Source organism: Malania oleifera, chromosome 4 (assembly GCF_029873635.1).
Source record: "Malania oleifera isolate guangnan ecotype guangnan chromosome 4, ASM2987363v1, whole genome shotgun sequence".
Classification (NCBI taxonomy): domain Eukaryota; kingdom Viridiplantae; phylum Streptophyta; class Magnoliopsida; order Santalales; family Ximeniaceae; genus Malania; species Malania oleifera.
In genome coordinates this window covers 107,325,251-107,348,861 of record NC_080420.1, presented here as the reverse complement: position 1 = coordinate 107,348,861, position 23,611 = coordinate 107,325,251, and the positions used below count along the sequence as shown (strand labels likewise).

The window sequence follows — 23,611 nt, the reverse complement described above, 5'->3', positions numbered from 1 at the left end:
AGTCTGAGGTTTTCATTGGGATATTGAGCTCAAGAGGAGCATTTCTCATTGTATCTACTTCTCTTCAAATTAGTTGTATTGTAAGGTTTTTTGTGAGCCATTGTAAGGTTTCTCTAGGTGAGCACTATTGTGACAGCTCTTTGTGAGCTGCTGCTTGTATAGGCTTCTCAGCCGGAAGGAGGATCACATAGTGGATTTGGGGAATCCTTGAGTTGGTCTCAAGGCGTGGATGTAGGCGCGGTGCTGAACCACGTTAACATCGCTGTGTTAAGCTTCTCTTCTCTTTCCTCTCTTGTGTTGCTCAGCCATTGTTATTTGCTTTATTTATATATCGTGATATAATACTCTTGTTCTTGCCAAGAAATTTGTGTGATTGTAGAAAAACTTGCATATCCACGAAAGACGTCTATTCACCCCCCTCTAGACGCATATCCGAGCCAACAATAGTATTTGTTTATTAAGATACAGGATATAAATTATATAGTTTTATAGATTTTAGAACATGAGTTTTATTAATTGTGTGACCTGAGTAGATATTTGTTTAATACAGAGTTTATACAATTTTTCATATTACCATGATTTATAGTATTTTTGGTACAAAAATATGTTTTACTAGATTTTACAGAATTATAAATTATAGTTGTAGTGACCTGAAGAATAATAGTATTTTAATAATAAAGAGGGAGGAAAATGGAAATAGGATCAGAAGGAGGCAGTAGACCACATTCGTCGACAACATTGCATTTTGGATGATAATAATAATTTCAAGAAATTGCTAGAATTCGTTGACGAATATAGGGGTTTGTCGACGAGTGCATAAGGGAATTCGTTGACGAATACAGGGGTTTGTTGATGAGAAAATACTGAGAGGCGGATTTAGGCTACTCTGAATTTCGTCGATGAATTTACTGAAAGATTCATCGATGAGGTGACGTGTCTAGTCGACGAATCTGGCCCTATAAATAGCTAAAAACCAAATTTTTATCCATTTTCAATGCCGCTCTCTCTCTCCTCTCTCTCTCAACGTCCCTCTCTCACTTCTCTCTTCATTTCCAGGATTTTCGGGCCTATTCCTCGCCGAATCGAAGATCTGAAGCCACCATGACGTTCCTGGCAGAGTTCTCTTCAAGTTTACTAGGACGGATTGTCGGTGGGATCAAGTTGAATTTCATCCCAAATTCAGGGTAAGGCCTTTTAGTCCATTTTTTGTCTTCTGACAATTATAGGAAATGATATAGGCGGAGAAATACTGATATTTTGTTCTGGTAAACATTGTTTTCAGGGTGTTGGATAGGAGATCCTGCGGGGGTTAGGCCAGTATGCTATAGGGGCTTTCTAGTAGTCAGGTAAGATAAATATGCTACGTTAGGTATTTTTAAAATATTATACAGTTTATTAAATTATGAAAATTATGTATTAAAGTATGGTGTGGCTTGAGAATATGAATATAGTACGGAGATATGTTTTATGAATTTCAGTACCATGATTTTATGAATTTTAGTACTATGATTTTATGAATTTCAGTACCATGATTATACGAATTCTAATACCATGATTATATGAATTTCAATACTATGATTATGCAGTTATTAGTGTTATGATTATACAGTTCTCAGTATTATAATGTATGAATTACAGTTACAGTTTATGCAGCATCGTGGTTATTACGGTTATTTCAGAATCATGACAAATCAGATAGTTATATATATAAATACATTATATGGTATCAGACCCTGTTGGACTATACAGTTATAGAGCATGGTACCGTTGCTATAGATATTTATGTTATGAGTGCAACCACCTATTTAGATAATACGTGGTAGTAGGTCGATCACCTAGGCCCTTAACGTGGACAGGCTCCCTATCAGATATGGGTTGAGATGGGTAGATCAAACCGATGGAGTATAGTGATCCTGGTTGGCCAGCCAGGGTAAATCCCGCCTACGGGCCGCACAACCCTGTCATGAGGGGTTAAATCATGACATACAGTTATCCACAGGGAAAGTTTTCAGTTACTATTACGTATGTACAGATTTACAGAAACATAGAACATATTTATGTATAATAGAAGTATCTTGAATAGTAACCTACACTATTGTTATGTTAAGCAATAGGGAAAGGGGGTGAATTTTATTACTTATACTGTATTTACATTTTTAGTTATACATGTTTATATGTAAATGAATTTTCATAATATTGTTGCTCATTTGCCACACACTAGTGATAGCATGTTTCGTCTTACTGAGCGTTGGCTCATCCCAGTATTGAACCATTTTTCAGGTGATCCGGGTAGGCGAGCAGACCAGGCTCGCAGATAGAAGGGTTTCGGTACTGCCCTGACAATAAAGTGAGTATTGTGGGAGTGTTTTTGTATAGCCCTAGCTAGATTAGGGTATTTTGGGGATACTGTTATATTTGTATATTTTGGGAAACATGTTAGTACTCTGGTATTGTATGGTATTGTGTTGTATTATATGGTATTGTATATATATAATTACATATGATTATGTTTATTTGATTACCGTTTCTTGCTGCTTAGGTTAATGATTGGGTTTACCCCCAGTATGGTATCAGAGCATGTAGGTTATCATAGTATAAAATAAAATAAAAAAAGTCAGTTTATTAAGTAGGTCGTTACAACAGTGTATATATAGACAAATATTATACGGACAAATATTTTACAAACAGATATTATACAGAAAAATATTTTACAGATAAATATTTTATAGAAAGATATTACATAGACAAATATTTTACAGTATTTATAGAATACCATGATTTCCAAAATTACAAAACCATAACACTTAGATATTACAGTTTATTCAGTGAGATAATACAGATCAGATATACATTTATTTCAGTAAGATATTACAGTATTTATAGATCAAATTTACAGTGTTATGGTTATTTTGGAATCATGATGAAACAGTAAAATAATTATATATTAGTATTATATAGTATCAAACCTTGATGAAATATTTCAGTTAGATTAATTATTTTAGTTAGATTCATTCCGCAGAGCATGGTACCGTAACTATTTTAGATCAGAGTGCAACCACATATCTTAGATAGTGTGTGGATTTCCATCAATTGTGCCTTGGAGGGATTGTAGGCTCCCCAAAATTCTGGTTAGAGGTGGCTGGTTTGAAGAGGGAGATGCTAGTACTGAGCCTTTGGAGGGATTATAGTAAAGCTGGACTGAAGATTGATAGAGTATTAGATGACTTATCCTGGTAGGCCAACCAGAGTTAAGTTCCGCCTATGGGCCGCACAACTCTGTCATGAGGGGTTAAATCATGACATACAGATTTTCATGGTAGTTTTCACAATTATATATATATATATATATATATATTTATAGAATAACAACAAATATATTATAATACTAGCAGTATGATTAAATAAAAAACTCTGATATTACAAAATGCATTTTAAGCCACGTAGGTGTGAGTTACACTGTATTATATTTTACATGATATCTTAATTCAGTTATTTATCAGTAAATTATTTATATAAACTCAGTTGTGACACACTGATAATAGCATATTTCTTCTTACTGAAAGTTGTCGCATCCCAGTGATTTAACATTTTTTAGGTGATCTAACTAGTCGAGCAGATCAGACTCGCGGGTAGAGAGGTCTTCTACACTATCCTGTTTATAGGATAAGTGTTATCAGGGGGTTGTATTTTTTAGTAACATTCAGGAGTTTAGGTAGAAGATGCTGGGATGATGTGTAATTATGTATATATCTTTTGGGGAGATACATAATTCTGGTATTGTGTATATGGTTGTACAGTTTTGTGTTTTCCACTGCATAAGTATTTTCCAGTAATCATTACTGGGTATTAGAGTACGGTAATATACAGTCTATATTATTTTTAAAAAAATGGTATGAAATTTTAGGTCGTTACAGTTATTGTGGAGGGCAATAGAAGGGGTAGGGGTGGACCTAAAATAACTTGGGAGGAGATAATGAGTAAGGATTTAATATCCTCGAATCTATCAAAAGAAATGGTCCATGATCGCATTAATTGGCGGAAAAAGATTTATATAACCGACCCCACCTAGTGGGACTAAGACTTAGTTTTGTTATTGTTGTTGTACAACGTGGTCAAGGGCAAGAGGAAAGATACTTCAATTAACTTTACTTGCTCAATTGCCCCCTTATTCTTCATTTAATTTTAATCCAGACAAAATTAGGCGTTTACAACGTGGATTATATATATCTTTTTCTAAATCCACAAAAGTCCAAGATTCAAACCCTAAAATTAATGACCTTACCTATTAGAGAATTGAAAAACAAGTTGTTCTATATATTTTTTGTAATTATTTTGAAGTCTATAAATGAAAAATGAAAGATGAAAAATATTTTACACATTTAAGTAAACTTTTTATTTTCTATTTTTTAATATGGATCTTGAAAAAACTAAATAATAAGCTAATATTTTTATGACTTTTTTGAAAATAAAAAAATTAAAACATGATATATTTTGCACAACTAAACAACCCCATAATCTTTCCCTTATTAACAAAAAAACATTTATTATATATATATATATATATATATTTTTTTTTCTCCTTTTCTTCTATAAGCAATTGTGTGAATTCACTTATAAAAAAGTAGTTTTCTAAGAAAACTATTTATCTAATAAAATTATTTATTTGAAAAAATAAATTTTTAAATAAAGTATTTTTTTTGAAATCCCAAAAAGTATTAATTTTTCTAAAAAAATAGTTTAAAAAACATTTATAAAAATAAGTATTTATTTAAGTAAAAACTAAATACTAATTTTAGACATAAATATTTAATTTAAATATTTTTTATAATAAATATTTTTATAAGACGACAACGACAATAACAATAACAATAAAGGGGACTAATTACTAATAGTAAAATCTTTTATGTATTATATTTCTTTCCTCTTTCATGGTTTCTGAATTCAAACAGAATAATAGAATATTATTTTCGGAAAAAACCTGTACCAAATAACAATCCCTTTCGCACGCGCACTCGCACTCGCACTCGCACGTGTAACCAGTTCATGAAGCTAAGTCTGTACCATACCTGACAGGCTGATGGCTCCGTCCTCTCTCCGTTCGATGTCGATGACTCTCTCTCTCTCTCCCCACCCCCTCTACACTGACGAACCAGTCGAAAACCTAAACCTAGTATAAACTTCCGACGGACCTCAGCCAAAGCCTTCGAAATGGCTTTCATGGCTGTTCTGGAGTCGGATCTACGGTCTCTCTCGGCCGAAGCTCGACGCAGGTACCCCGCTGTTAAGGACGGGGCAGAGCACGCAATCTTGAAGGTTGGGCTTCAATAGTCATTTCTTCGATTGTAGTAACTAATGTGCGTGGCTGTGTGTGTGTGATATTTTTCCCCCTTTGTTATTGCAGGATACATTTGGTAAACTGTTTAGTCATTTCTCAGAATTTTAACTAGTCAAGGATATTTTTTTTTGTGTAATTAAATGCTAAATTGTGTGCAGATGTTCAATCTTTTATTAGAACTTGAACTAATTACCGTGCATTTTTTGTTAGATCTAGTGAATTTGAGCTAATTAGTTTTGTTTTTATGATTGCTTGGATTTAATTAAAAATGTTGTTTCATTTTTGTTAGAATTTCTTTAAGTAAGAAGTAAAGGTTGACAATTTTGCAGGTCAGGAGGTTGTATTCAGTTAAATTTTGTGTTTTCATTTGGAGAAACTATTCTTTGTTTCCTGGCTCAGAAAATGTAAGAAAATAAAAAGAAAATTATAATTTGCGATTAGCTGTTCGTTGGGACCAGAGAAGAAAATGATTCTACTAAAGTGGACTTAACGCAAAGTTCAATCCATATTTGCTTCTTTTTACTTTTACTTTTCCTTCTGGAAGCAAAAACATTTGATAGTGTGATTGAAGCTTTTTTTCTCCATTTTTTTCATGCATTTTTTTGCAACTAAATGGAGGCTAAATAAGTAGCTGAATGCACATATATCAACAGGTGCTCATACAAGGTTTGTAGGTGGGTTTACCTATGGGAAACTTAGTGTCCTTGAACTTTGTTTAGTGGGTGAATGGTTTTGAATTTCTTTTGGATCTCAAGTCTCCTTGGCACAAGGTGATACGGACTAGGTATGGCGTCTTCCAAAATGGTTGAATCCTAAGGTAGGAGTTAATAATGCCTTTTTTGCAAGTCCCTACTGATTTATTTCTAACAATTTCCTTTCTTTTTTTCTTTTGTGGGCGAAATTTCATGTTGAGAATGGGGAGGGACTTTGTTTTAGGGAGAATTATTGGATGGGGAATGCTCCTTTATGTTGTGTTTACTCTTAGTTCTATATTTTTGGTTTATAAAAAAAAAAAATTCTATATTTTTAATTTTTGAAAGGCCTGTTTGTTTGAAATTTCTTCTTTGAATGGAATTTGAGTGAGAGCTAAATGGTGGTCTTTTTGTTGTTGTTGTTGTTGTTGTTATTATTATTATTATTATTATTTTAAAGATAAAGGATGATTGGATGATCTTGTATAGTTGTTATGTGTGCTCGATTGTGTTTGCTTTTCTTTGTGTGACAAGATACAAGGCTATGGACTTTGGATTCTTTGGGGTTTTTGTCATTGATTTAGACTAGGGTTTTGTTTTTGTCTTCAGTTTGTTGCTTTGCATTTGGCATGCTTTGAGACTGGGGCCATTTGCATGGGCTGAGTCTGGTTGATATTCAAAGAGATTGTTGTTGCGTGTTTGCATGCATGTATGTGCATTCATAGGCCTTACAGATGACAGTCCAGCTTAATGGAGCTCATGAATCATGATATGTGAGGCCATTGTTGAAAGACATCAAGACTCTTGGGGATAGGCAAATATAGTTGCTAAAGAGAAAATCCTGGATTTTTTTTGAGATTGCGCTTCAATCTATTTTGTTAGGTATAGAATTGTTTTCTTCACTTTGATATGGGTTTCTCCATAGGGTGTTTTGGCTATATGGTTTTCTTTGATAGTCAACGCAATTGGTTCTCTTCGTTAGCCTTGTGATATTTTCGTATTGTATTTAATTTTTATTTTTTTGCATTTTTTTCCTGTACTGTCTATAGAATATTTCATCCTCCATGTATATCTTTTCACCTTAATAAATTTATTAATTTTTTATAAAATAGGATATTTACATTTTCTTTCCTGTTTTTTCTATGGGGCTCCTTTCTCTGTAAGTATTGTAAATTTTCCTGTTTGAAATAATGATATTTTGTGGATAATGTTAAATATTCACATATGCTGTTAACACTTTCAGTGAACAGTGTAATAATTACCATGTGATTTTCATTCTCTTTGACTTGCATTGTGAAGATGAGTTTGAGAGTTATAAACATTGATGTCTCTGCAGCTTCGTTCCCTGTCGATTCCTAGTGAAATTGCTCATAATGAGGACATACTTCGAATCTTTCTGATGGCTTGCGAGGTTAAGTCAGTCAAGTTGAGTGTTATTGGGCTTTCTAGTTTGCAGAAGCTTATTTCTCATGACGCCGTTGCTCCTTCAGCTTTGAAAGAGATACTTTCTACACTAAAAGATGTAAGCTTGTTTTATTTATATATGATACTCTGTGTAAATAGTTTTTGAATTAACAAAAAGAAAAAAAAAAAGAGTTCAGATACATTACATTTTTTTTTTATACATGGATACTTGCATCTATAAAGTTCTATGAAACCCAAAAAACAAAAAAAAAAACTGTTGACTTGGTTGCTCTACCCATCAAAATCATAAACCATAGCTGGAATTACTATCTTATTATTGAGATTTCTTGCATATTCATATGCGTGGGCTTACGTTTTTTTGATGAATGAGAACCTATTATAACAAATAAGGATTTTGTGGCATTATTAGTCTCCAAAAATTGTATATGCAAGGATCAGTCAATTGCATAGAAACTTTCTAGTGGGATTCCAAAAAAAAGGGGGAAAAGCATGTCAGCTGTAAATTTATCAAAAATATCAATAGAAATCCGTAACTACAGTCAAAAGTAAAGAAGTCCTAAGTCCTAACATTGTGCATTGGAAACTCCTTCCCTTTAGTGTCCTCTGATCCCTCTCTTCCAGCTAGTAATCATATCCGTCGCCTATTGACCCATCCCATGTTGATCGATACAAGCAAAATACTCGAGAGATCTTTGACCAGTTGACCAGCTTAGAGTGCATCAAAAGTTGGTTCACTGATTCCATATGTTACCTAGCCACAATTTGGTATCACTTTTATATATTAGGTGGCAAAAATATCAAGGTTAAATTAGGTAAAGGATGGGGATTGTAATTCTAGATTGTTTCATAAGGTGACTAATGGAAGCCAAGGAACAACTTCATTAAAGATTTGGCGTTAGATTCGTGTACATGTTAAGGACTGTCATTGTGGATTGATGATAGAGGGACTCAATTGGAGTCCATTGTTTTCGGGGGTAGGGGGGGTATAAAGTTTTGTATTTAGAGTGGCCATTTGATGTGTTGTGAGTCCAGTGAAACAAACGCTCACCTCTTCCTTCATTCCAAAGTGGTTTCTCATCTCTGGAATGCTTTATTTTCTGGCTTTGGTGAAACTTGGATGTCTTTGCATGTGGCGGGCAATTTCCTTTTGGTGGATATTGAGGTTCTAGAAAGAGTAGGAACAAACAAGTTCTTTGGCTCAACGTGGTGTTTGTTATTATGTGAACCTTATGGCTGGAGAGAAATGTGAGAATTTTCAAGGATTGAATTACCTATCCTTGTTTGTTTTGTGATAGGGCTGTGTACTTGGCATCATTGTGGGCTCATTCCTTTGAATTTTTTAGGGAGTGCCACTACTCGATTCTTTTGGAGTTCAACCCTATACAATGGGGTCTAACTCTTTTCAGATTCCTGAACATGTGGCTTGCACACCCTCTAGTCACGATTCTATTAGAGCTTGGTGGAGAGAGTTCCACGTTCAGGGTTGGTAGGGTTTTAATTTGATGATGAAGTTGAAATTTATCAAATAAAAATTGAAAGTTTGGAACCAAGAAATGTTTGGGGATATTAGGGGAAAGAAAAATGATATTTTGATGGGGATTAGATGTTTGGATAGATTGGAGGAGTGTGGTTTATTAGGGGAGGAAGATAGAGCAAGAAGGGTTCATCTCAAATCTCAATAATGATCTTGAGATGCTACTTATGATGGAGGAAAGGAGTTGGCATAAGAACTCTAGAATTAATTGGGGTTGAGAAGGAGATTGTAATTCTAGACTCTTCCATAGGGTGGCTAATGGGAGGAGAAGGAAGAGTTTCATTAAGGAATTGGAGGTTGATTTAGGAGAGGTGGTGAGAGATCATAATCATATAGCAGAGGAGGTTACAAATTTTTGTAGAAAGTTGTATTTAGATGAGTGCAGGAATAGATTAATGGTGGAAGGGTTGGATTAGGAACCTATTGGGTAAGAGGTGGCCAAGTGATTGGAGAGACCATTTAATTTGGGGGAAATAGGGGCTAAGAAGGGCTATGTTTGATATGGATAGGGACAAAGCACCAGGCTTCAAGATAATTGGGAAGTCATCAAAGAGGATGTCTTGAATTTTTTTGAGGAGTTTCATAGGAATGGAGAGGTGTGCAATAGCATGAATTCTACTTTCATTGTCTTGATTCTTGAAAAGAATAGGTCTAGAAAAGTAAAGGATTTTGGGATGATCATCGTGGTGACTAGTAGTTATAAGCTGCTAGTGAAGGTTCTTTCAAAAAGGATTAGAGAAGTGTTGTGGGACATAATGCAATCTGCTTTTGTTAAAGACAGGCAAATTTTAGATGTGTTTTGGTAGTGAATGAGGTGGTTGAGGATGTGAAGTGGAGGGACAACAAAGGAGTGATTTTTTAAAATGGATTTTGAATAAACTTATGATACGGTTAACTGGAGTTTTCTAATGAATGTGCTGAAAAGAAAAGGTTTCGGGAGTCTATGGTGTAAGTGGATAGGAGGGTGCCTCAATTTTGCTAATCTGTCTGTGATTATTAATGGTCAACCTACGGATTGGTTCAACATCTCGTGGGGGTTGAGACAACGCGACCCATTATCTCCTTTCTTGTTCACTTTGGTCATGGTTGTCTTGAGCAGGTTGGTTTCCTATTCTCAGGATTTGGGAATTATTAGCGGTTTGTCTATAGGTAGAGAGGAAGAAGAGGTGTCTCATCTTCAGTCGTAGATGATACCATCTCTTTTCTTGAGAATGATGCAGCGAAATTTCATAAGATTCTTGTGCTGCTTAGAAATTTTGAGAGAAATTCGGGCTTGAAAATCAACTTGTCTAAGAGTGGCCTAGTGAGTATGATATATGTAGTAGAGATTTTGAGAATCTTAGATATTTAGTAGGTTGCGAATCCCTTTCTTGGCCTTCCTTTTGGGGGAAATCCTCTGTCTGATGCTTTTTTGGGATCTTGTGATAAAGAGAGTGGGCAATTGATTTTGGAAGGTTGGTGTGTTTTCTTTCAAGTCTTTTTTTTTGAATTTTTGATTCCTTCCAACTCTTCTTTCCCGCTATACCCTACCATTTGGAGGGCTAAGGTTCCCCCTAAAATAAAGGCTCTCCCTTGGTTGGTTGTGCTTAATAAGATAAATACTAATAACTTGTTGCAAATTAGAAGACCTATGAAGGCTCTATCTTCGATGAATGTGTGCTTTATTACAAGAACTCTGAGAAAGCTTCTCACCTTCTTTTGCAATGTGAATTTGCGTGTAGTATATGGAATATGCTTTTTGGAGTTATGGGAGAAAGTTGGGTTTGTCCTCCCTTGGTGGAAGATTTCTCAGAAATATCCTTCACAGGATTTGGTAGAAGAAAAGATAGCAACGTTATGGAAGTGTGGCTTTTTCTTAGTATTATGGGGTTTATGAACTGAATGTAATACTTCGATATTTTTTGGAAAAAAATTAAACCAGATGCTGGCTTGGGAAAAAAAATTAAGTAGTTGGCGTCTCTTTGGTGTGTCAGTTATAGATTTTTTAAAGAGGCAAGCTTTTAGGAGTTTCAAATAGGTTGGAGGAACACGTGAACTTGATAAACTATTTTTCTCTTTGGTATTTTTTATGTTTTTTGTTTAGTATTGGAGTGTGTCAGTTGTTCTCGGCAGATGTCTCTTTCTCCCTCTTGTAAATTCTTTTTCTATTAATGATATCTTCTTTTGTTGTCAGGAAAAAAAAATTGGAAAGGTTGGAAGAAGGTTTGTCTCTCATTAGGAGGTAGAATTACGCTTATTTGTGCTTTCCTAGCCAACATTCCCATTTATTACCTATCACTTTTTAAATTACCTCCTAGGATGGCTAGGAAGTTGGAAAAGATAATGAGGGATTTTTTATGGTCTGGCAGTGGAGAGAATAAAAGGGATCACTTGGTTAGTTGGGTTGCTGTTAGGAAGCCTAGGTCTGAAGGGGATCTGGGTCTTGGTAATGTGGTTTCTAAAAGCATTTCTTTAATTGGGAAATGATTATGGGGATTTCCTTTAGAACCTAATTCCTTATGGCATAAAGTAATAAAGAGTAAATATGGTTTGCATAGGAATGGATGGGATTCTAAAGGAAGTGGCAACATTACTCATGCAAGTCCTTGGAAGTTTGTTTCACAAGTAGCTTGTCTTTTCTTTCTTTTTACTCGTTTTAAAGTGGGGAATCGGGACAAAAGTCACTTCTTGGAGGATACTTGGGTTGGTGAGTGCTATGCTTGTTTAAACTTTTCTCTGTCCATGAGGCACCAATTGTAGCTTTTTATTTCAATGAGGGGGGCTCTTTTTTCTTGGGATTTCTATTTTTTTTGGGAGTCCCAATGAGAGAGAGGTTGATGAGTCAACTCTTTTCTTGAGTGTGTTGGATTCTTTCTTGCCAAATTTGCAGGAGGAAACAAGGCTTTGGATTGGGGATACTTCAGGGTCCTTTTCTTCAAAATATTTTTTCTTGAATCTTTCCATATCCACAAACCATAGCTCTTTCTTTTTAAATAAAGTTGTGTGGAAAGCAAAGGTTCCATTTAAAGTCTAGGCTTTTGTTTGGTCTCTCATACTCAACAAGATTTATATGAATGATGTTTTACAGATCAGGAGACCCTACAAAGATCTTAGTCTAGATATTTGTGTGCTGTGGAGTGGTCCAAATGAGAGTTCTAGCCGTCTATTTCTTCATTGTAAGGTGGCGAGATACGTATGGAATAATCGGTTTTTGTTTTTTTGGAGAAGAGTGGGTGGTTCAGGAATCTATCTTTGATTTTTTAATCGTAAAGTTTTTAGGTTTTGGAAAGAATAAAACAAGGAGGAATTTTTGGGCTGCGTAAGTTTTTTCTGTGCTGTGCGTGATGTGGAGTGAAAAAAATGCTACAATTTTCAAAGATAAGAAGAGCCCTCCTCCACTTTGGGAGAGATTCATTTTTAATGCCTCTTTCAGGGCACATTCTTTTGTGATTTTTAAGGGTTTATCATGGTCTGATGTCCAAAGAGATTGGGAGGCAGCTTTAATGTAATTGTGCTTCATTGTTAGTTTTCAGTTTTTCCTAGAGGATTTCTTATCCTCTAAATGATCATAGCCCTTCTTTGAGGAGAATCTTGGGAAAGTTTGATGGTGTCTTGGCTTAATTAATATGGGGTAGAGTGATTTAGCAGCTTTGAATGTGCCCAATGAGCATGTTAGGGAGTGGTCAAGTGGGGTGTTCTATTCTGGATTGGCCTTTGACTTACCTAAGGGTCCCTTTGTGGGGTAATCCTAGAGCTGTGTATTTTTGGAATTCTGTAGTGGAAAGGGTGATGAAGAGATTAGATGGTTGGAAGGGGTTTTTTTTTTTTTTTTCTCTTTTGGGGGAAGAATAACCTGGATTCAGGCTTGTCTTTCTAGCATTCTGCTATATTTCTTGTCTGTTTTTAAGACTCAGATTGGGATTGCTAGCAGGCTCGAGAGAATTATCAAAGACTTTTTGTGATTTGGCGTGGGGCTCATAGGGACCACTTAGTGAGCTAGGAAGAGGTTTGTTGGTCTGAAAAGGAGAGGGGATGGGTCTTGGTAAGTTGGTATCTGTACACATTACTCTTTTAGCTGAATGGTTATAACACTTCCCTTCAGAAGAATCTTCCCTTTGGCATAGAGTAATGAGAAGTAAGTTTGGGTTGGATGAGAATGTATAGGATACCAATGTTAATTTAAGTTGTTTTCTAGGGAGTCTGCGGAGGTCCATTTCTCATGTTTATCCTTATTCATCCTTCACTCTAAACTCAAGGTGGGGAGTGGTTCACATATTTGTTTTTGGAAAGACTCATGGCTAAGTGTCACGAGCTAAGCTTGTTCAAGGCATTATGCTTGCTTGTGACCGCTTGTCTCGTGTGCTTGGGATGGGTTTCCATTATGTAAATACTAGTGTAGGGTTATTTTCTGCTAGTAGGGTCTTTGTATGCCAAATAAGGCAGTATGACTCCTCGATCACTTTGATGTTTCCTAGTGCCAGAGTGAGAATGGCCTGGAAAGCTCTTTAGGGGAGGGTGATTGTTCATCAGTCATTGTAAAACTCACTAGCTATTGTCAACGTGTTTAACTTTCATGAATGCTTACTGTTTCCGCTGCCATTTGATTGAATGCTAATGAAAGTGTTTCGAGGATGAATGTTGGTAAACGATAGGTTGGCTAGTTAAACAAGAGTGCTTTAGCTAGCGCCGCTCGGCCCTTTCACAACGGTGTGAAAATAGTTGGCCCGTGACACTAAGGAATGTTTCTTTTTCCCCTTCCTTCTCTGGTCTCTTTCATTTGAGCTCTAAGCAAAACTGAGCCATATCTTTCTTTGTGGGTGATCCGAGCAGTCCTTTGGTTTCTTGGAATCTCTATTTTAGGAGATCCTTTAATGATAGGGAGGTGGAGTTGTCATCTTTGTTATCGTTATTGAATGGGAGTAACCTTTCTTTGAGGAGGGATGTTTGTTCTTGGTCTTTGGATCAATCAAGAGTGTATTCTTGCAAATCGTTTTTTTTTTTTGAATTCTTTTTTCATTCCAATTATTCATTTCCTCTCTATCCTATTATTTGGAAGGCTAAGGGTCCCTAATTATGGCTTCCACTTGGTTGGTTGTGCTTAATAAAATAAATATGAATGACTTGCTGCAAGTCATGAGCTTTTGAATTACAAGAACTTCAAGATAGCTTCTCATATTCTTTTGCACTGTGAATTTGCTTGGAAGATTTGGTTGAACTTTTTTGGTATTATTGGGAGAGAGCTGGGTATGTCCTTTTCACTGGAAGACTCGTTAGCCATTTCTTTTGTAGACTTTGGAAGAAGGAAGAACTCTACCTCTGATGCACTTAATGTCCTAATTTTTTCACACACAGTCGGTTCCAAGCTCGGATAAACGAGAAGGGTTGCGTTAGGTAGCTGACAACCAACGTAAAATTTATCAAATTACTATAATATGAATCCTTACCGAATATTTGCTGGGGTGTCTCTTACTAGTGACGCGTTGCATTTGTACCACCCGAGTGTAGTAGAAAATGGGCAAGGGTGGGCTAGGTCGTTGCCTGAAGCGACGCGTTGTGTCAGCGCTTGGATATGGTGTCAAATATGCGAGGGTTCTTGCATCATTTTGGACGTGGGTAGGTAAAGAAGTTAGTTTAGGAAACTAGGATTAGATTAGCGACTTGGAATATAGGGACACTTATGGGTAAAAACATGGAAATTGTGGACGCAATGATTAGAGGAAGAATTAATATAATTTGCCTTCAAGAAACTAAGTAGGTGGGGGAGAAAACTAGAGAAGTTGATAAATCAGGATTTAAACTTTGGTACACTGGAAAAGAAAAACATAAGAATGAAGTGGGAATTATTATAGAAAAAAACGTAAAAGATAGCGTTGTTGATGTAAACAGAGTAGGGATAGAATTATAAAAATCAAGATGGTATTAGGACAAGAGATAATAAATATCATTAGTGCTTATGCTCCTCAAGTCGGCTTAGCAGAAAATCTTAAGAAACAATTTTGGGAAAATATGGATAGCATTATACAAGTCATATTAGGGAAGGAGAAAATATTTATGGGAGGATATTTGAATAGACACGTTGGAAGGGATGATAAAAGTTATGAGAGGACACAGAGGATATGGATTTGGAGACAAAAATGAGTTTGGGGAGATGATCTTAGACTTTGCTATGTCATATGATTTTAGTATAATGAATACTTGCTTTAAGAAGAGAGAAGAACACATAATAACCTTTAGAAGTGGACAAAATAGAAGTCAAACAGTTTTTTTTTTTTTAACTAGGAGGGTAAATCGTTTATCATGCAAGGATTGTAAAGTTATTCCAGGTGAAAGCCTAACCACACAACATAAGGTCTTAGTGTTAGATATATGTATTAAAAAATGGAAGAAAAAGGATAATATAAACCAGTGTAAGGGAACTAGGTGGTGGAACTTAAAGGGAGAAAATATAATAAAATTTAAAGATAAAATGAACGAAGATGGGGATTGGACTATAGAGGTTGGGATAGATACAAATACTCTTTGGAGTAGATTAGCTAGCTCTAATAAAAAGATAGCAAAAGAGATTTTAGGTGAATCAAGGAGAAGATTCTCGAATAGTAAAGAAAGTTGGTGGTGGGATAAAGATGTCCAAAAAGCCGTAAAAACAAAAGAATTTGGTATAAAACGTGGTAAAAATGTAGAAATAGAGATAATTTTGAAAAGTATAAAGAGATGAGAAAAGATGCAAAAGAGGGCGTTAGTGAAGCTAAATACAGATCATTTAATAGTTTGTATAATAGATTAGATACAAAAGAAGGGAAAGAGATATAGTTAAAATTGTTAAAGCTAGAGAAAGGAAGAGTAAGGACTTACGAAAAGTAAAATGTATAAAAAGTGAGGATGATATTGTCTTGGTTAAAGGACAAAGACATTAAAGAAAGACGGCGAAGTTACTTTAGTAAGTTGTTTAATGAAAATCAAATAGAAGGCTTAAACTTAGATTTGACAAATGAGGAAAAGACTAAAAATATGAGATTTATTTGCAAAAGTAGAGTTAGCGAAGTTAGGTTTGCACTAAAAAATATGAAAAATAGGAAAGCTATAGGATTGGATAACATCCCAAGTGAAGTTTGGAAATGCTTAGGAGATAACGAAATTATATGGTTAGTTAATTTATTTAGCACAATTATAAAAACTAAGAAAATGTCTAATGAATGGAGGAAAAACACTTTAATACTATATACAAAAATAAAGGAGATATTCAAAATTGTAATAACTATCGTGGAATTAAATTTATGAGTCATACGATGAAACTATGGGAAAAGGTAGTTGAACAAAGATTAAGGTTAGAAACGAAGGTCTTAGAAAATCAATTTGGTTTTATGCCTGGGAGATCTACCATAGAAGCTATATATCTTTTAAGAAGTTTAATGGAAAAGTTTAGGGAAAAGAAGAGGGACTTGCATATGATATTTATTGACTTAGAGAGAGAGCATATGATAGGATACCTAGGGAAGTTCTATGGTGAGTTTTAGAAAAAAATGGTGTATGTAGTAGGTATACTGATGTCATTAAAGATATGTATGATGGAGTAATGACTAGTGTAAGGATTATAGATGGAGAAACTAGAGAATTTCCAATCACCATAGGTGTACATCAAGGATCTGCTTTGAGCCCTTATCTTTTTGATTTAGTGATGGACCAACTGACTAAGAGTATTCAAAAGGAGGTTCCATGGTGTATGTTGTTTGCAGATGATATTGTATTAATTAATGAAACTAGAGATGGAGTAGAGGCTGAGTTAGGATTATGGAGAGAAGCTTTGGAAACTAGAGGCTTTTGGATAAGTAGAATTAAGATAGAATATATGAAATGTAATTTTAGTAATGGTAGGAGGAATATTGGAGACAAAGTTAAACTTGATGATGAAGAAATAAATAGCACTTGTAGATTTCAATACCTTGGATCTATTATGCAAGCTAAAGGAGAAATTGAAGATGATGTAATGCATAGAGTTATAGCAGGTTAGGTAAAATGGAGAAGTGCTTCAAGTGTGCTTTATGATTGTAGAATACTCTTAAAATTAAAAGGGAAGTTTTATAGCACATCTATAAGACCAGTTATGCTATATGAATTAGAATGTTGGGCGGCAAAGATATAGAATATCAAAGAAAGTAAAAGTTTCCAAGATGAGAATGCTTAGATGGATGAGTGGTGTAATGTTGAAAGATAAATTAAGGAATAAACATATTCGCAGTAAGTTGGGTGTTGCTCTTATAGAAGATACGATAAGGGAGGGACGACTCATATGGTATGGACACTTGCAACGTAGGCCACATAGTGCGCTAGTGAGGAATAGTGAGTCAGTCATTGTGGGGGGTAGTTGAAGGGGTAGGGGTAGACCTAAAATAACTTGGAATTAGATAGTAAGGATTAAATATTCCTGAATTTGTCAAAAGAAATGGTCCATAATCTCATAAATTGGCGGAAAATGATTCATATAGCCGACCCCACCTAGTGGGACTTAAGGCTTGGTTTTGTTGTTGTTGTACTTTGGAAAAAGGACGGATAGGGGCAGCATTATTGAAGTGTGGCATTTTTGCAATTTTATGGGGCATATGTTTGGATCATAATGCATGAATAGGAAGATTGCATAATGCTAATGTGCCTTAGATGATCCACATTTTAGTGTTAGGCGCTGATGAGCAAATTGAACTGTCCATGTGGTTGAGAGCCCTCACTGTCTAGGCATATTGACACAATTATTAGGGACATGCTCTTCCATTGAGCTAATAGCCCATTGTGCGGGCCTTCCTTTGGGGCTGTCTGTGCCAAAAACTAGAGAAACCCCACCCCTCTCTTTCCTTTTTACATCCCTATGTCGCCACATAGGGGGAATGTGGGGACTTAAAAAAGGGATCCTATCAACTTGTTTTGATGCTGGATAATAAACTCATGAGGTTGGTCTTACTTCACTGTCAAGAAACGAAGGAAGACTTCCATGACCAAGTTTAAATCAGACGCAACTCGTTTCTTTTTACCTGTGAAGTAGTGTCAAACCAAAATACCCAACAAGAATTTGCTTTCCCTGAAAAGAAGGTGATTCAGCTGATTCTTCCAGCATGGCTACCTTGTTATGACTTCACTCCCATCACTAGCATTGCGTTTAGTAGGGTTTTGATTTGAGACAAAATTTAGTACTTTGCCTCACTCTAATGTGTTGGTTTGGATTCTTCAGAGGGCTTGTTTTAGGGTTACAAAGAGATTGGAGGAACATGGTGCCTTGTTGACCTTTTCTCTCTTTGTGTAGTAGTTTATATCTGGTTTGTTCTAGATCTTTCTTGGGAGATGTCTCATTCTCCCTCCTGTAAATTCTTTTATTAATGAAACTTTCTTTTGTATAAAAAATAGAAGGGGCTTATCTTTAAGTTGGATTTTGAGAAACCTTATGATAGAGTGAGTTGGAACTTCTTGGATAAGACTTTTGTGAGGAAGGGTTTTGGAGAGAGATGACTTCGATGGATAAGAGTGTGCTTGTCTAACGTGAGCTATTCGGTTTTAGTGAATGGTGAGCCTAAATCTTGGTTTAGGGCTACAAAGGGGATTTAGACAAGGTGACCCTTTTCCCCCTTTTTTGTTTGTTTTAGTGGTTGATGTTTTGAGTTGTTTGGTGGACAGGGCTGTGGATAGAGGTTTAGTGAAAGGATTGGAAGTGGGGAGGGGAGGGGGTGATGGTTTCACACCTTCAGTTGCTGATGATAATATCTTCTTTCTAGAGTACCATAGGCTTTCTGTTTTGAATATTTTGGGTCTTCTCCATAAATTTGAGAAGGTTTATAGACTTAATATTAATATGGGGAAAAGTGGTATGGTGACTATTAATGTGCCTGTTGAGTATTTTAGGGAGTTATCTTTGTAGGTGGGGTGCGGTGTTCTGGATTGGCTGTTGCCCCACTTAGGGGGTTCCTTTGAGGGGTAATTCTAGATCTGTTAGTTTTTGGGATTCGGTTGTGGAGAGGGTTTCTAAGCATTTAGATGAGTGGAAGGGTGTTTTCCCTCCCCTTCTCTTGGAGTAGAATTACTCTAATTCAAGCTTGTCTTTCTAGTATCCTGCTATATTTTCTTTCTCTTTTTAAGAGTTCAGTGGGGGTTGCTAGCAAGATTGAGAAAATAATGAGAGATTTCATACGGTCAGGGGTAGGGGGCTTTAGGGATCATTTGATGAGATGGGAGGTCGTGTGCAGATTGAAACGGGATCATGGCTTGGGTCTTGGAAATTTGGTGTCTAAAAACATGACTCTTGGCTAAAATGGATTTGGTGGTTCTTGCTAGACGATTCTTCCGTGTGGCATAGAGTTGTAAAAGTGTGGACTAGATGAGAATGGGTGGGATACTAATTCGGATCTAGATGTTCTTTGGAAAGTCTGTGTAAAAAGCTATCTCTTGGATTTATCCTCTATTTATTCCCCATACTAAAATTCTTGTTGGGAAGGGTTGTAATATCTGTTTTTGGAAAGATCTTTGGTTGGGGAATGTTGTTTTGTCCACCTCTTTACGTTGTGTCTTTCATTTGAGCTCAGGGCGGGATCCATATTTGTTGTTCATCCTGGTGATCCTTTACCTTCTTGGGATTTTAACTTTCAGAGGTCCTTGAATGATAGGGAGATGGAAGAGTTATCTTCTTTGATAGTCTTGTTGAATTACTGTCAAGTTTCTATGTAAGTGGATAGTTGGTCCTCGTCTTTGGATCCTTTGGGAGTATACCCTTTTTTTTCTACGCCTATGGGGGTATACGTGCAAATCTTTTTGTGAATTTTTGACTAGCTCTGGTTCTTCCTTTCCTCTCTACAAATCCATCTGGAAGGCCAAAGCCCGCCCTAAAATCAGGGCTTTTTTTCTGGTCGGCTGCACTTAATAGAATCAATGCCAATAACTTGTTGCAGATTAGAGGATCTTTGAAGGCTCTATCTCCAGATGTTTGTGTGCTTTGTTTTAACTTTTCGGAATCTGCATTGCATCTTGTTATGCAATGTGAATTTTCCTGGAGGATATGGAATAAGTTATTTGGTTTTTTTGTCCAGAGATAGTGGAGGATTTTTTGGCAGTTTCTTTTTGTCGGTTTTGGCAAGAAAAAGGAAAGGGCACCGCTCTGGAAATGTGCTTTCTTTGTAGTATTTTGAGGGCTGTGGGTGGAATGCAATGCATGTATTTTTTTTAAGGAAGAAGTTGTCGTATTTGCTGGTTTGGGAGAAGATTCATTATTTGGCTTCTTGTTGGTGTGTGGGTTGTGGGAACTTTAAGGGGGGAGCTTTTCAGATATTCAGTGGGATTGGTAATATTCGTCAGATTGTTAGTTTGTGCTGGTTTAGTTTTATTCTTTTTGCTTTTTGGTTTTCTTCTTTGTTTTATCTGGTTTTTTTCCAGATTATGTTAACAAGATGTCTTATTCTCCTCGCTGTATATTTTTAATCTATTAATAAACTTCTAATTTTTCTATCAAAAAAAAAAAAAAAAATCCACACATAAAGGGAGTTTCCTTTACTAGTATAGTATAATATAATTTTAATCTTAAACTATATTATAATGACTATAATATGTTTTATGCAGCTATATTTGTAAAATGATACCACGTATTACCTTTTAATATTATTTTTTAAGATAATAATTTACTTATAATATTATGATACTATAATATTATAATATTAAAATAAATATCTTTATATATTATTATATTATATTTATAATAGATTAATATCTTATTATATATATAAATAAATTGTTATAGTATGAAGTCTATGAAAGCTCAAAAAATAAGATGATGGAAACAGGTCTTCTGGGTAAGAGGAAGGGTAAAGAAGTTGTGGAATCTGAGAACCAGATATTTGTATGCTGTGCAGTGGTTCAAATGAGAGTTCTAGCCATCTATTTCTTCATTGTAAGGTGGCGAGACATTGGAGGAGAGTGGGTGGCTCCAGAATCTATCTTTGTGTTTTTAATGGTTTTGTGGGTTAAAGGCAAAGCTTTCTCCAGCAATAGTTGCATGTTATGGTTTAAAAGGGTACTTTTGCCTGCGGCTTCCATTCACATCTAATGTGTTGACATTAACTAATTAATAGAGAAATGGGGGTGGCAGTTTAGGCGGGAAAATGAAAGCCGAAAGCTTTGGGGCATTGGAAAGAATAAAATGGGGAGGAAATTTTGGGTCTGCGCAGTTTTTTCAGTGCTGTGGGTGATATGGATTGAAAGGATTGCTAGAATTTTCAGAGATAAGAAGACCTTTCCTTCATTTTTTACGCCTCTTTTTGGGCACTTTCTTTTGGGATTTTTAAGGGTTTATTGCTGTCTGATGTCCATAGAGTTTGGAAGGCAGTTTTAATGTAATTGCAATTCTTTGTTAGTTTTGTGTTTTTTCCTAAAGTATTTCTTATCCTCCATTCTTTGTAATTATTCTTTTCATTAATAGATATATTTTTGCTATAAAAAAATGGGCCTGCAGTTTAGCTAATTCAGAGCGGCAGAATATCTGTTTGAATGGCGGTAAAATTAAGGCTAAGAAGGGTCAAAGGGAATTGGCAAATTTGCGATGCTTTATTAACTATGAAGGGTCGGGTCTGAAAAGGGGCTTTCTTCGGTAGTGCTTGTTAGGTCTTTAGGTTGGTGGGCAGTTAGGGCCTAGGGGGGGTTATCTTTCTTTCTTTGTTGTTAGCTTCCTTTCTTCAGGACCCATTTGTCCTCTTTTTCTTGTATTTTATTCCTTTCTTAATATATCATCTATTTTTTTTATCGAAAAATAAATTGTTATTATTAATAAATTTTTTTGTCTTACTATATTTCCTTTGCCATAAAAAAGTACTGGTCTAATCAATACTTATTTTCTAAGAGCTGGAAGAAGTTGAATCCCTCCTGTGCATCATCTCGGTCATACTGTTTCACCTAATGTTTCTTCATACTTGTATCATCAACAACAGCAACAAACAAAGATATAGTCTTCCTCCTAACAATGGTTTTATTGGTGTAATCTTATGGTATAATGGTGTTTGTTGACTTGCATCTGAACTTTTAAGTCTCTTTTCTAGTATTCTTATGATGTTGTCCTTCTTTGTCGGTAATATTTGTACTTTCTTCATGTTCTTGTTTTTTTGACTAATGGAATTTTGCTTCTGAGATCTTACTTTCAGTCCTCTTTTCTGCACTTTCTGTTATTTTTCACAGCATGCTGAAATGGCAGATGAGGTTGTTCAACTTAAGACGCTGCAGACTATACTAATAATATTTCAGTCCCGGCTACATCCTGAAAACGAGGTGACCATTTACTGCAGCCCATCTACTCTTGGATATTTTGACAGAAAAATTGACAGCCAGAAGTAGGCCTCTTCAGTGATTGCACTTGGATCTAGGATTTGTAATCTGTTTTAAGTGTTTCCTGATGTATGTTTGTTTTGATCTTTGATGGCTATTGTTGAAGTTTCTGAAGCCAAGTTTGGCCCAAAAAAAAAGGAAAAAAAATAAACGAAAAGAAAGATCTTGTGTTCAAATCCAAACCAAATCGAGCGTGTCCAAGAAATCAAATTGGTGGTGGACATGAGTTTTTATGCCCTTAGATTGACCACTGTCCTGATAAAAGACAGTAGTTTCCCAAATTAAGCCCTATTTGGAATATCTTAAAGAATAATTATTCAGAAAAGTACTTTTTATAAGTACTTGTGCCAGTAAATAGTGTTTGGTTTACACTTAAATGACTACTTATTTCAAAAACCACTTTTCCAAATTAATTTTTTAGGAAAATAAGTATTTTCTAAGAAAATTATTTTTCTTAGAAAAGTATTTATCTGAAAAAAGAACTCATATTAAGTAATCTTAGACCACTTTTAGATTAGTACTTCTTCAGATAAGTACTTTTTGCAGAAAAGCACTTTACTATTAGTGGTTCCAAATGATCCCCTAAGCCTTAATTGTGTATGGCTTCTCTTAAATCTGAACAAATGGTCCAATAATGAATATTTTCAAACAGATATAAGTACATGTTGTAATTACAAAGAACTGATTATGTAATGCCTTGTCTGGTCATTATTATTTTTTAAAAATAGTTAAACTATTGGATTGTTGTACCTATCAAATTTTATTACCGTGTGCATGTCTATGCTTGCTGTTCTCTAAGAGGATTTGCACTGGATTGATCAAGATCCCATCCATTGATGGGCTTAATGAAAGTAGGTTTGGGACTAGAGTTAACCCATATATTCAAGCAGTGATAATTTATTTTCGTTCAATAAGCCTTGAAATCCTGAACTGCTCTTTGAGGGATCTATTATATACCAAATTTGGATGGAATCTGTTCAGCACTGCTTGGTTTTATTCAATGCATTATCATTCTTTCCTCATTACAAGGGCTTATGGTTTTTAAGAATTCTTCCTGCTTAAATTGTTCCATAAATCTCAGGAAAACATGTCCCAAGCACTGGGCATCTCTCTCCGGCTTCTTGAAAGCAGTCGATCCTCTGATAGTGTGCGGAAGTAAGTCAAATCATCTACTAACTTTATCTAGTACCGAAAGGTGTCTTATCTGCCTTATGTATATATGTACATATATATAAAAATTGAGTCTTATATTTACCACTTTACTATAAATTTATAATATTTTTTATGTTACGAATCTTCATTGTATTT

General features: G+C 35.4%; 1 protein-coding gene across 4 annotated transcripts in view; it reads left to right on the top strand.

Moving 5' to 3' along the window:
• Positions 1-5,029: 5,029 nt before the first annotated feature.
• Positions 5,030-23,611, top strand: part of LOC131154318 (uncharacterized) — a 126,522-nt gene continuing 107,940 nt past the window's right edge. For 3 of the 4 annotated variants that reach the window (XM_058107014.1, XM_058107012.1, XM_058107013.1), the window contains exons 1-4: positions 5,036-5,313; positions 7,364-7,549; positions 22,157-22,246; positions 23,385-23,458. In XM_058107014.1, coding sequence (XP_057962997.1) covers positions 5,209-5,313; positions 7,364-7,549; positions 22,157-22,246; positions 23,385-23,458 — 455 coding nt within the window. In that variant the 5' untranslated portion in view covers positions 5,036-5,208. Of the gene's footprint in view, positions 5,314-7,363; positions 7,550-22,156; positions 22,247-23,384; positions 23,459-23,611 lie in introns of all 4 variants that reach the window. The other variant, XM_058107011.1, reaches the window with a different exon arrangement.